The sequence below is a fragment of the Anomaloglossus baeobatrachus genome, chromosome 1, assembly GCF_048569485.1.
Source record: "Anomaloglossus baeobatrachus isolate aAnoBae1 chromosome 1, aAnoBae1.hap1, whole genome shotgun sequence".
NCBI lineage: Eukaryota > Metazoa > Chordata > Amphibia > Anura > Aromobatidae > Anomaloglossus > Anomaloglossus baeobatrachus.
Window position 1 is genome coordinate 939,725,157 of NC_134353.1, and position 12,497 is coordinate 939,737,653.

Sequence of the window (12,497 nt, forward strand, 5' to 3'; positions counted from 1 at the left end):
GTGTGCACTTTCAGCCCATATTATATATATAATTGTATTTCTGAACATGTTTTTGTAAACAGCTAAAATAACAAAACTTGTGTCACTGTCCAAATATTTCTGGACCTAACTGTGTGTGTATATATATATATATCTTATCAAACCTGCTAAATCTGCAGGGGGTTGAATACTACTTGTAGGCACTATATATATATATATATATATATATATATATATATATATATATATATATATATATATATATAGTGCCTACAAGTAGTATTCAACCCCCTGCAGATTTAGCAGGTTTGATAAGATGCAAATAAGTTAGAGCCTGCAAACTTCAAACAAGAGCAGGATTTATTAACAGATGCATAAATCTTACAAACCAACAAGTTTTGTTGCTCAGTTAAATTTTAATAAATTTTCAACATAAAAGTGTGGGTCAATTATTATTCAACCCCTAGGTTTAATATTTTGTGGAATAACCCTTGTTTGCAATTACAGCTAATAATCGTCTTTTATAAGACCTGATCAGGCCGGCACAGGTCTCTGGAGTTATCTTGGCCCACTCGTCCATGCAGATCTTCTCCAAGTTATCTAGGTTCTTTGGGTGTCTCATGTGGACTTTAATCTTGAGCTCTCCTTCCACAAGTTTTCAATTGGGTTAAGGTCAGGAGACTAACTAGGCCACTGCAACACCTTGATTTTTTTCCCTCTTGAACCAGGCCTTGGTTTTCTTGGCTGTGTGCTTTGGGTCGTTGTCTTGTTGGAAGATGAAATGACGACCCATCTTAAGATCCTTGGTGGAGGAGCGGAGGTTCTTGGCCAAAATCTCCAGGTAGGCCGTGCTATCCATCTTCCCATGGATGCGGACCAGATGGCCAGGCCCCTTGGCTGAGAAACAGCCCCACAGCATGATGCTGCCACCACCATGCTTGACTGTAGGGATGGTATTCTTGGGGTCGTATGCAGTGCCATCCAGTCTCCAAACGTCACGTGTGTGGTTGGCACCAAAGATCTCGATCTTGGTCTCATCAGACCAGAGAAGCTTGAACCAGTCTGTCTCAGAGTCCTCCAAGTGATCATGAGCAAACTGTAGACGAGCCTTGACATGACGCTTTGAAAGTAAAGGTACCTTACGGGCTCGTCTGGAACGGAGACCATTGCGGTGGAGTACGTTACTTATGGTATTGACTGAAACCAATGTCCCCACTGCCATGAGATCTTCCCGGAGCTCCTTCCTTGTTGTCCTTGGGTTAGCCTTGACTCTTTGGACAAGCCTGGCCTCGGCACGGGTGGAAACCTTCAAAGGCTGTCCAGGCCGTGGAAGACTAACAGTAGTTCCATAAGCCTTCCACTTCCGGATGATGCTCCCAACAGTGGAGACAGGTAGGCCCAACTCCTTGGAAAGGGTTTTGTACCCCTTGCCAGCCTTGTGACCCTCCACGATCTTGTCTCTGATGGCCTTGGAATGCTCCTTTGTCTTTCCCATGTTGACCAAGTATGAGTGCTGTTCACAAGTTTGGGGAGGGTCTTAATTAGTCAGAAAAGGCTGGAAAAAGAGATAATTAATCCAAACATGTGAAGCTCATTGTTCTTTGTGCCTGAAATACTTCTTAATACTTCAGGGGAACCAAACAGAATTCTGGTGGTTTGAGGGGTTGAATAATAAATGACCCTCTGAATAAACTTTTCACAATTTAAAAAAAAAAAAAAAAGAAATAACATTCTTTTTTGCTGCATTTCACACTTCCAGGCTGATCTACAGTCCAAATGTCACAATGCCAAGTTAATTCCGAATGTGTAAACCTGCTAAATCTGCAGGGGGTTGAATACTACTTGTAGGCACTTTATATATATATATATATACAGTAGATATTTATTTATACTCTATACAGTATTAGCGGTCAGACCTGTAACATAATGTTGTGGGTTTTTTTCTAGGAGGTTTATAATGAATTAACGAAATTCGAGAAGTCAGTGAAGAAGGACGAAAGAAGCCCGATACACAGCGTCACCCTGAACGGGAGGTAAGACCTGCGCCCCAATGGGGCTACAGAGCTGCTGTACCACACACAGTCTGATGATGGGGATGCGCTGTTATGGGGGTACAGAGCTGCCATATCACAAACAGTCTGATGACAGGGGGGACGCAGTTATGGGGGTACAGAGCTGCCGTACCACAAACAGTCTGATGATGGGGATGCGGTTATGGGGGTACAGAGCTGCTGTACCACATACAGTCTGATGACGGAGAGGCGCTGTTTTGGGGGTACAGAGCTGCCATACCACATACAATCTGATGACGCACACTGTCATGGATGGGCACGGTCATTGTGTTGGCCCGATCTCCCGCAGGATCCGGGCTGTGATTGAACCTCTGAGATCCCAGAGATCCCGCTACTGACCCGATACAATGTAACGCTGCTTTCTTCATCGTTCCTTATGGGTGACCCAGACCATGACCATGGGTGTATAGCTTCTGCCTCCGGAGGACACACAAAGTACTACACTAAAAAGTGTAGCTCCTCCCTCCGAGCATATACACCCCCTGGATAACCAAATCTAGCCAGTTCAATGATTTGTGTTCAGGAGGCACACATCCACACATGCATTCTCATCTGATTTTGATTTTTGAAAAGAGTTTGAAGAAAAGCGGGTCCAAGCCTGGACCCCCGGCATGTCCCTTCTCACCCCACTGTGTCGGCGGTGTTGTTAAGGTTGATTTCAAGGCTGGAGCCTTACATGCCGCACTCCTTCACCATCCCTCGGGCTCTGGCTTGAAGTGGGAGCCAGCACGGTTCTCACTGCTTTGCAGGAGACTGGTCTCCATCCGCAGCCCTTTCAGGACCCTGCCGGACGGAGCACTCATTCCTCAGGGACCTGGCCCTGCGTCTCACAAGCTAAGTATTTGAGACGTTATTGCAGGGGGTCCTTTGCATCTTTATTGTTGGGGAGAGTGTGTCAGGTTACTTTGGTGACATTTCCGGCCGGTTCTCTGGTTTTCACCTGAGAACCGCGCCGAGGGTGCCTGCTTGTCGGCCGCATTGAAAAATTTAGGCCCCGGCTTCGGCTGTGGCCTACTTTAGTTTTCACTGCCCCCTGCATGTCAGTCATGCAGAGGGACAGTGCGGCGCCGCCCACCGGCCGTTCAGCACAGGGGAGGACACTCCTCTCTGAGGAGATGTTTCCCTCCCCTGTATATCTCCTTGGCCCTCCGGTTCCCGCTCTTGGACTAGGCCCCGCCCCCCCACTTCACCATTTTATCAGCGTTCACACACTGATCGGCGCTGGCTGCTGCATCTCTGCAACCTGTCTGGGGGTCCGAGCTGTGGGATCCGGAGGGCACACAAAACGGTCTGGTAAGCCACAACCTCTGGTTGTGGACTTTCTTATACACTCTCTGGGGGTCATTCTGAAGGAGTGTGTTCTTTACTGCAGAGCCCCCACCTCAGCAGCATGTCTCACACTAGGAGCAAGGCTTTACTCTATATGCACTGCATGTAAGCTCATACTGACTGAACCAAGCACATATCCACATTGTGATGCCTGCTCTAACATGGTGGTGCCTCAGCCTGGAGTCTCCCCAGTGGTCCCTCCGGCTGCTCCAGCCCCGGTGGCTGAACCCCCGGCTTGGGTAGAATCGTTTTCTAAGGCTATCTCCCAGTCCTTTGCCGACTCCATGGGACAGCTGTCCCGGACTCTGCTGACCATGCATCAGCCCCCTTCTCAGGGTGCCTCTGCTGCTCTGGCTCGCTCTGCAGAGCTCACAGAGGATTCTTCATCTGCTCCCAGACCCCGTCCTCCTAAACGGAGACGCAGGGCTCCCTCTCCTTCCTCGTCCCGCGGCTCCGATTCACGAGCCGACTCGCAGGACGAGGAGGATGTCTTTACTGGGGGCTCGGACGCTACCTCCATGTGCCCCATTGATCTGTCCGAGGGTGATGGATGCGGATGTTAGTGATTTGATTGCGTCCATTAATTCTGTACTGGACCTCAATCCGCCAGTATCAGAGGAGCAACCCTCTCTGGCAGAAAAGCACCAGTTTACCTCGCCTAAGAGAGCAAGGAGTGTGTTCTTTAACCACTCCAGTTTTCAGGCCACTGTGACCAAACCTAGGGCCTGTCCTGACAAACGCTTCCCAAAGCGTGGTTCTGATGACCGTTTTCCTTTTCCACCAGAGGTGGTCAAGGAGTGGGCTCACTCACCAAAGGTAGACCCTCCGGTGTCTAGACTCTCAGCCCGGACAGTTGTATCTGTGGCTGATGGCACCTCACTTAAGGATCCCACTGACCGCCAGGTTGACCTCCTGGCCAAGTCTGTCTATGAGGCGACAGGGGCCTCGTTCTCCCCATCCTTTGCAGCAGTGTGGGCTCTCAAAGCCATCTCTGCTTCCCTAGAGGAGATGCATTCCCTCACTAGGGACTCTATGCCTGAATTGGTTGCCTTAACTTCCCAGGCTTCAGCCTTTTCAGCCTACGCCATGTCTGCCATGCTGGAGGCTTCTCACCGCACTGCGGTGGCCTCCGCTAATTCCCTCGCTATCCGCAGGATCTTGTGGCTTCGAGAGTGGAAGGCAGATGCTTCTTCAAAGAAGTACCTTGCTGGGCTCCCATTTGCCGGGTCCAGGCTGTTCGGTGAACAACTGGATGAAATTATTAAGGAGGCTACTGGCAGGAAGAGTACTTCCTTGCCGCAGACTAAACCCAGGAAACCTGTCCAGGGCAGGAACCAGTCGAGGTTTCGTTCCTTTCGTTCCTCTAACTGGGCGGCCTCTAAGCCCTCGGCCTCGTCCACTAACTCAGCCAAGGACCAGAAGCCCACCTGGCGCAAGAAGCCGCGTCCACAAAGGTCCGCAGGAGCTGCTGCCACCAAGGCAGCCTCCTCTTGACTATCTGGCCGAGCCAGCAACGTCCTTAGTCGGTGGCAGGCTCTCCCACTTTGGCGACGTGTGGTTTCAACACGTCTCCGATCAGTGGGTGCGGGATATCATCTCCCACGGCTACAGGATAGAGTTCTCTTCCAGCCCGCCAAACAGATTCTTTCTGTCCACTCCCCCCTGCTCCAAGGCCGCCGCCTTCTCTCAGGCCGTGGCATCCTTACAGGCCAACGGAGTAATTGTACCGGTTCCCGCCAGGGAACGGTTCAGAGGTTTTTACTCAAATCTCTTCCTAGTCCCCAAAAAGGACGGTTCCTTCCGGCCCATCCGGGATCTCAAGCTTCTCAACAAGCATGTTCAGGTGCGGCATTTTCGCATGGAGTCTCTGCGATCAGTCATTGCCTCAATGACCCAAGGAGATTTCCTGGCATCCATCGACATCAGAGATGCCTATCTGCATGTGCCAATTGCAGTTTCACACCAGCGTTGGCTACGTTTTGCAATCGGAGAGAAACATTTCCAATTCGTGGCTCTCCCCTTCGGGTTAGCCACGGCCCCTCGAGTATTTACCAAGGTCATGGCAGCAGTGGTTGCGGTTCTGCACCTCCAGGGGTTGGCAGTGATTCCTTACCTGGACAACCTTCTAGTCAAGGCTTCATCCAGCGCAGACTGTCAGCGGAGTGTCTCGCTCACTCTCGCCACGCTTGTTCAATTCGGGTGGCTTGTCAATCTGCCCAAGTCCACTCTGACCCCGACCCAAAAACTTACGTACCTAGGGATGCAATTCAAGACTCTGCCGGCACTTGTGAAGCTGCCCTTAGTCAAACAGCAGTCCCTCCATCTGGCGGTGCGCTCTCTGTTGAGGCCCCGCCGTCACTCCATCAGGCACCTTATGCAGGTGCTGGGTCAGATGGTGGCGTCAATGAAAGCGGTTCCCTTTGCCCAGTTCCATCTGCGTCCTCTGCAGCTGGACATTCTCCGCTGTTGGGACAAGCGGACTTCTTCCTTGCACAGGTTGGTGGCTCTGTCGCCACAGACCAGGAGCTCTCTTCAGTGGTGGCTTCGGCCCCTCTCTCTGTCTCAGGGACGCTCCTTCCTGATCCCGTCCTGGGTGATTCTCACCACGGATGCCAGTCTATCCGGCTGGGGAGCAGTATTTCTCCACCACGGAGCACAGGGCACTTGGACTCCGTCCGAATCAGCCCTCTCGATCAATGTGCTGGAAATCAGAGCTGTGCTTCTAGCTCTCGTAGCCTTTCACCACCTGTTGGCGGGCAAGCACATTCGAGTCCAGTCAGACAACGCGACAGCGGTTGCCTACATCAATCACCAGGGCGGGACTCGCAGCCGCCTGGCAATGTTGGAGGTTCAACGCATCCTTCAGTGGACGGAGGACTCCAAGTCCACCATATCCGCAGTCCACATCCCAGGCGTAGAAAACTGGGAGGCAGATTATCTCAGCCGTCAAACCGTGGACAGCGGCGAGTGGGCTCTGCATCCGGCAGTGTTCCGGTCGATCTGCCGCAAGTGGGGCGCTCCGGAAGTGGATCTAATGGCATCCCGGCACAACAACAAGGTCCCGGTTTACGTGGCTCGCTCCCACGATCCTCAGGACTTGGCAGCGGACGCGCTGGTTCAAGACTGGTCCCAGTTCCGTCTGGCCTACGTGTTTCCCCCTCTAGCTCTCTTGCCCAGAGTCCTGCGCAAGATCAGGATGGAGGGCCGTCGGGTCATAATCATTGCTCCAGACTGGCCCAGGCGAGCTTGGTACCCAGACCTGCTCCGTCTGTCCTTAGAGGTGCCGTGGCATCTCCCGGACCGCCCAGACCTTCTCTCACAAGGTCCGTTTTTCCGCCAGAATTCTGCAGCTCTCAGATTGACGGCGTGGCTCTTGAGTCCTGGATCCTGACGGCTTCCGGCATTCCTCCCGAAGTCATCTCCACTATGACTCAGGCTCGGAAGTCTTCCTCGGCCAGGATTTACCACAGGACTTGGAGAATTTTCCTGTCCTGGTGTCGTTCTTCCGGGCATGTCCCTTGGCCTTTTTCCTTGCCGACCATCCTGTCCTTTCTACAGTCCGGTCTGCAGCTAGGACTATCCCTCAATTCCCTTAAGGGACAGGTCTCGGCTTTGTCAGTGTTGTTCCAGCGGCGTATCGCCCGGCTGGCTCAGGTGCGCACCTTCATGCAGGGCGCATCTCACATCATTCCACCTTACCGGCGGCCTTTGGATCCCTGGGACCTTAATCTGGTCCTCACGGCCTTACAGAAACCCCCCTTTGAGCCTCTTAGGGAGGTTTCTTTGTTTCGACTTTCACAGAAAGTCGTCTTTCTGGTGGCCATAATTTCTCTCAGGAGAGTCTCTGATTTGGCTGCGCTCTCTTCGGAGTCACCTTTTTTGGTTTTTCACCAAGACAAGGTGGTTCTCCGTCCGACTCCGGACTTTCTCCCTAAGGTGGTGTCTCCTTTCCACCTTAACCAGGACATTTCATTGCCTTCCTTTTGTCCGGCCCCTGTTCATCGCTTTGAGAAAGCGCTGCATACTTTAGATCTGGTGCGGGCGCTCCGGATCTATGTGTCACACACCGCTGTTCTTAGGCGGTGCACCTCTCTTTTTGTACTGACCACAGGTCAGCGCAAGGGTCTCTCGGCTTCTAAACCGACCCTAGCTCGTTGGATTAGGTCAGCCATATCCGATGCCTACCAGTGTACTCAGGTGCCTCCCCCGCCGGGGATCAAGGCGCACTCGACCAGAGCTGTCGGTGCCTCTTGGGCTTTCAGGCACCAGGCTACGGCTCAGCAGGTCTGTCAGGCTGCCACTTGGTCTAGTCTGCACACCTTTACGAAGCACTACCAAGTGCATGCTCATGCTTCGGCAGATGCGAGCTTGGGCAGACGCATCCTTCAGGCGGCTGTCGCCCATTTGTGAAGTTAGGTTTTGCCTACTTCTCAGTTTTCTGTTTATTTCCCACCCATGGACTGCTTTGAGACGTCCCATGGTCTGGGTCTCCCATAAGGAACGATGAAGAAAAAGAGAATTTTGTTTACTTACCGTAAATTCTTTTTCTTATAGTTCCGACATGGGAGACCCAGCTCCCTCCATGTTGCCTGTTGGCAGTTCTTGTTCCGTGTGTTTTCACCGGCTGTTGTTGTAGACAGAGATTCCGGTTGTTCTGGGTTTTGCTCTATCTCTACTTGTGGGTGGCTGTTCTCCTTCAGCTTTTGCACTAAACTGGCTAGATTTGGTTATCCAGGGGGTGTATATGCTCGGAGGGAGGAGCTACACTTTTTAGTGTAGTACTTTGTGTGTCCTCCGGAGGCAGAAGCTATACACCCATGGTCATGGTCTGGGTCTCCCATGTCGGAACTATAAGAAAAAGAATTTACGGTAAGTAAACAAAATTCTCTTTTTTTCAGGGGCCCGACACTACAGAGACTCCGCTCCACAGCGAGCATCGGGGCGGCCGTGGTGAAGCTGGACTGTTCAGAGGATTATGTGAGGAAAATTCAGAAGCGAGTGGAGGAGGACGCCGTGTCTCGGGAGCAGAGGGAGAAGCGACGGCGACGGATCCTGATGGAGCAGCTGGTCGCTCATGGGGCGCAGGAGGTAATGGACGCGGGCTGAGACATTTGGACACTTCATATCTTATGTGCAGACAGCGGCCGGGGGTCTCCTCACTAACACCCCATGGTCATTACTTCACCTATGTATGAGGCTGGTGAGGTGGGGTCTGTACTCGGACCACCAACCACAGATATGTGAAACCGGCCTAAACGTGGCTTCTAAAACCCCAGCGGACGGCTGCGTCCTTGTGGTCATGGGGCGGCCGCCGGATCTTTCTGGAGTCAAGCAGATACGATACTGGGGGGATGAAGGGGGCGAGATAAAAACAGCAATTATAGCAATGCCAGATTTATAGAGGTTTTTGTTTTTATTTTTTACTTCTGTACCATAACTGCTTTTGTAGAAAAAAAATATTTTGTAAAAGACCTAGAAGTTGTTTTTTTTTGGGGTTTTTTTTTTATTCCATTTATTGAGTTTTTTGAGGGCTCGGTTTTTGCTGGACAGGTTGCAATTTTGTATAAGACATTTCACATTACCTTAATGCACTTCTATCAATGTATTTCACTTTCGGTTTCATTTTGCATGTTGGGGTTTTTTTTTGGGTGCGGGTAAGTTTTGCAACTGCAACGTTTCAATTTAGAAAGAAACGAGCTAGGATGATGAAACTTCACACTTATTCCACATACTCTCCACTGATGACAATACACTTCTTACATCGGTATTCCAAGTTCTGCAAGCCTAGCAAAAAGAAGGATTTCGGTTGTGCCTCAAACCAGGCATCCATAGCAGTCATGGCATCAGAAATGGTGTGAGATTTGGTACCTTGAGGTGTTTCTTCAGGTTTGGGAACAGATGATAGTCAGAGGGAGTTAGATCTGGTGAATAAAGTGGGTGGTCACCAGCTGGAAGCCCAGCTCTGCCAGTTTTGCCGTGGTCACTTGTGCATTGTGAATGGAGGCGTTGTCTTGCACGGACAAGATTCCACTGGACAGCTTGCCGCGCCTTTTGGCCTTCAGAGCTGCCTTCAATTGGTCCAAAAGTTCAGTGTAATACCTTGCATTGATGGTGGAACCCTTTTGAAGGTAGTCCACTAGCAGCACACCCTCCTTATCCCAGAACACAGACGCCATTGCCTTAGTGGCTGATTTTTGCACCCTGAACTTCTTTGGATGAGGAGAACCACTGTGCCTCCACTCTTTTGACTGCTCATTGTTTTCAAGGTTATACAAATAAATCCAGGTCTCATCCATAGTGACCAGTCGATCCAGGAAGTTCTTATCAGTCCGGAAACGCTGACAAATGGACCGGGAAGTTGTCACTCGCTGCTTCTCTGATCTGTTGTCAGACATTTGGGGACCCACTTTGCAGATCGGTTCCTCATGTCCAAATGTTCATGGATAATGACACAAACACGTTCACGGGAAATCCCCATGATGTCTGCTATTGCTTTAGCTGAAATTCGTGGATTCTCCAGTATGAGGTTGTGCACAGCATCGACGATCCCCGGAACAACAACCACTCTCGGTCGTCTAGGACGTTCCTCATCATTGGGGCTGAAGTGGCCCGTTTTAAATTTGGCAACCCAGTTCTTATCTGTAGAATATGAAGGGCATTGATCCCCCAATGTCTGTGACATATCACCATGGCTATCCTTCACGGACGTTCCTTACAGAAACAAGAATTGTATCCCTCCTCTGCTCTCAGTTGCTGTGAATATCGCATTAGACTCCGACATTTTGTTTTCCCGCGAGCGTAGAACACTGTTGCCAGAAGCAACAAACACAACATTTTGAAAACATATATTAGACACATACAGCTTTCATGTGATGTAACATTCGTTACCATAGAAACAATAAAGAACACAAATCCAAAGACTTATCAGCAGCCCCTCGTACCATACGGGTTCATTTCATTTTAACTTTTGCTAGATTGGACTTTTTCCGATGAGGCAATACAAAATATTCTTAACTGTTCTACATTCAATTTCCTACTTTTGGATTGGGAAATCTTTTGTATTGCTTTTATATTTAAATCTTTTACTTTTATATATATATATATATATATATATATATATATATATATATATATATATATATATATATATATATATATATATATAAAATATAAATATAATCTATAAAGCTGAGTGTATGTGTGTGTGTATGTGTGTATGTCCGCTAACGGAATCCACTCCGTCGCATTTACAATCACAAAATTTTGCACAGACGCCCCATGTGTCATAGACTATGTTTTGACAGGAAAATTTAACCCCGCATTTTGCAGTTACTCTCTAAAAAAACTTCCATTAAAGTGAATGGAGCTGCGAGCTACAGGCTATTAATAGGAGCTATGATTGGTTGCTATAGGAACAAAGGACATTCATAGTATAAGAAGCTTATGTATGAGGTAATAAGATGTCGGTGGAGAGATTAATAGAGAGAGACTGAGAGACAGACAGGCAAAGAGACAGAGAGAGAGGCACACAGGGAAAGAGACAGAGACACATGGGAAAAAAGCCAGACAGACAGAAAGAGACAGACAGAGGCCGACAGGGAAAGATACAGAGACAGACAGACAGACAGACAGACAGAGGTAGACAGGGAAAAAGACAGACAGAGATAGACAGGGAAAAAAGAGAGACAGACAGAAAGAGACACACAGAGAAAGAGAGAGACAGGGAAAGAGACAGACAGGGAAAGAGACAGATAGACGAGGAAAGAGACAGAGAAAAACAAACAGGCACACAGAGTTAGACAGGGAAAGAGACAGACAGGGAAAGAGACAGAAAGAGACAGACATGGAAAGAGACAGAGACAAACAAACAGGTACACCGAGGCAGACAGGGAAATGGACAGACACGGAAATAGACAGAGACAGACAGATAGAGAGACAGACACAAACAGAGACACAGAGTGATAGGTAGAGACAGACAGAGATAGAGAGACACAGACAGAGAGACTGATACAGAGACAAACAAACAGAGACAGACACTGATAGAGACAGAGACAGACAGACAGAGACAAATTGACAGAGAGAGACAGAGACAGACAGAAAGAGACTGACAAAGATACAGAGACAGACATGGAACGAGACAGACAGAGAGACAGACAGAAGCAGACAGGGAAAGAGACAGACAGAGATAGAGCGACAGAGACTGTGAGAGAGACAGTTACTGTCCCGGGCAACACCCGGGTACTACAGCTAGTGTGTGTATATATATATATATATATATATATATATATATATATATATATATATACACATATATACCCATATATCCCGGGTCTGTGTGTGACCTTGCTGCCTATAGTCTTATTATTCCCTCGCACTTAGTGAAAAACACACACGTTTTTCACTGACGTGTTATAGACGCATATGTCCATCCATGTGCTGTGATTTTGGCACATGTGTGATCTCCGTGTACTAGTGTGCTATCTGTGATAATACACGGAGATCAGGCTCTTCTATACTCACCTGTCCGAGCTCCTGCTGTCCGTGGTGCTGATGTCTCCGGCCGCTGCTGTCTCACCGCTGCTATTACCTCCGGGTCATGGTGCAGTGCATGTGTGTGAGCGTAACTAGCCGACCTGGAAGCAGGAGACAGCAGCGGCCGGAGACAGGGGAGTATAAAAATAATTTTATTTAGATACGTGTGTGCACTGACACATGGACCCTGAGAACTCACTGGTGTGTGCGCGGACACATTGATTATAATGTCAGTGATTCTGGTAGGTATAAAAACTGCAACATACGTACCAGAATCACTGACGTGTGAATGTGGCCTTACATTGCTGTAACTTTTTGTCTTCGCAGGAAGCTTTTCGGGAGGAGCAGCTCATTAACCGCTTGATGAGACAGTCCCAGCAGGAGCGCAGGATCGCCGTTCAGCTGATGCATTACCGGCACGAGAAGGAGGTCATGAGACAAAACCGAATCTTCCGGGAGAAGCAATACCAGGAGCGACGCGAGCGAGAATTCCAAGACGCCCTGGACAGGGAAGCGGTGCGGACAATCATACTCTATATACCCCACTACTGACCGGCCTGAACCCTTGTCTGGTACCATGAAAAA

General features: G+C 49.3%; 1 protein-coding gene across 3 annotated transcripts in view; it reads left to right on the forward strand.

Moving 5' to 3' along the window:
- The window catches only part of SPEF2 (sperm flagellar 2), a 187,632-nt gene that overhangs the window by 40,545 nt on the left and 134,590 nt on the right, over positions 1-12,497 (forward strand). For all 3 annotated transcript variants that reach the window (XM_075328486.1, XM_075328489.1, XM_075328494.1), the window contains exons 6-8: positions 1,927-2,012; positions 8,279-8,468; positions 12,240-12,428. In XM_075328486.1, the coding sequence (XP_075184601.1) occupies positions 1,927-2,012; positions 8,279-8,468; positions 12,240-12,428 (465 nt within the window). The remainder of the gene's footprint in view (positions 1-1,926; positions 2,013-8,278; positions 8,469-12,239; positions 12,429-12,497) is intronic.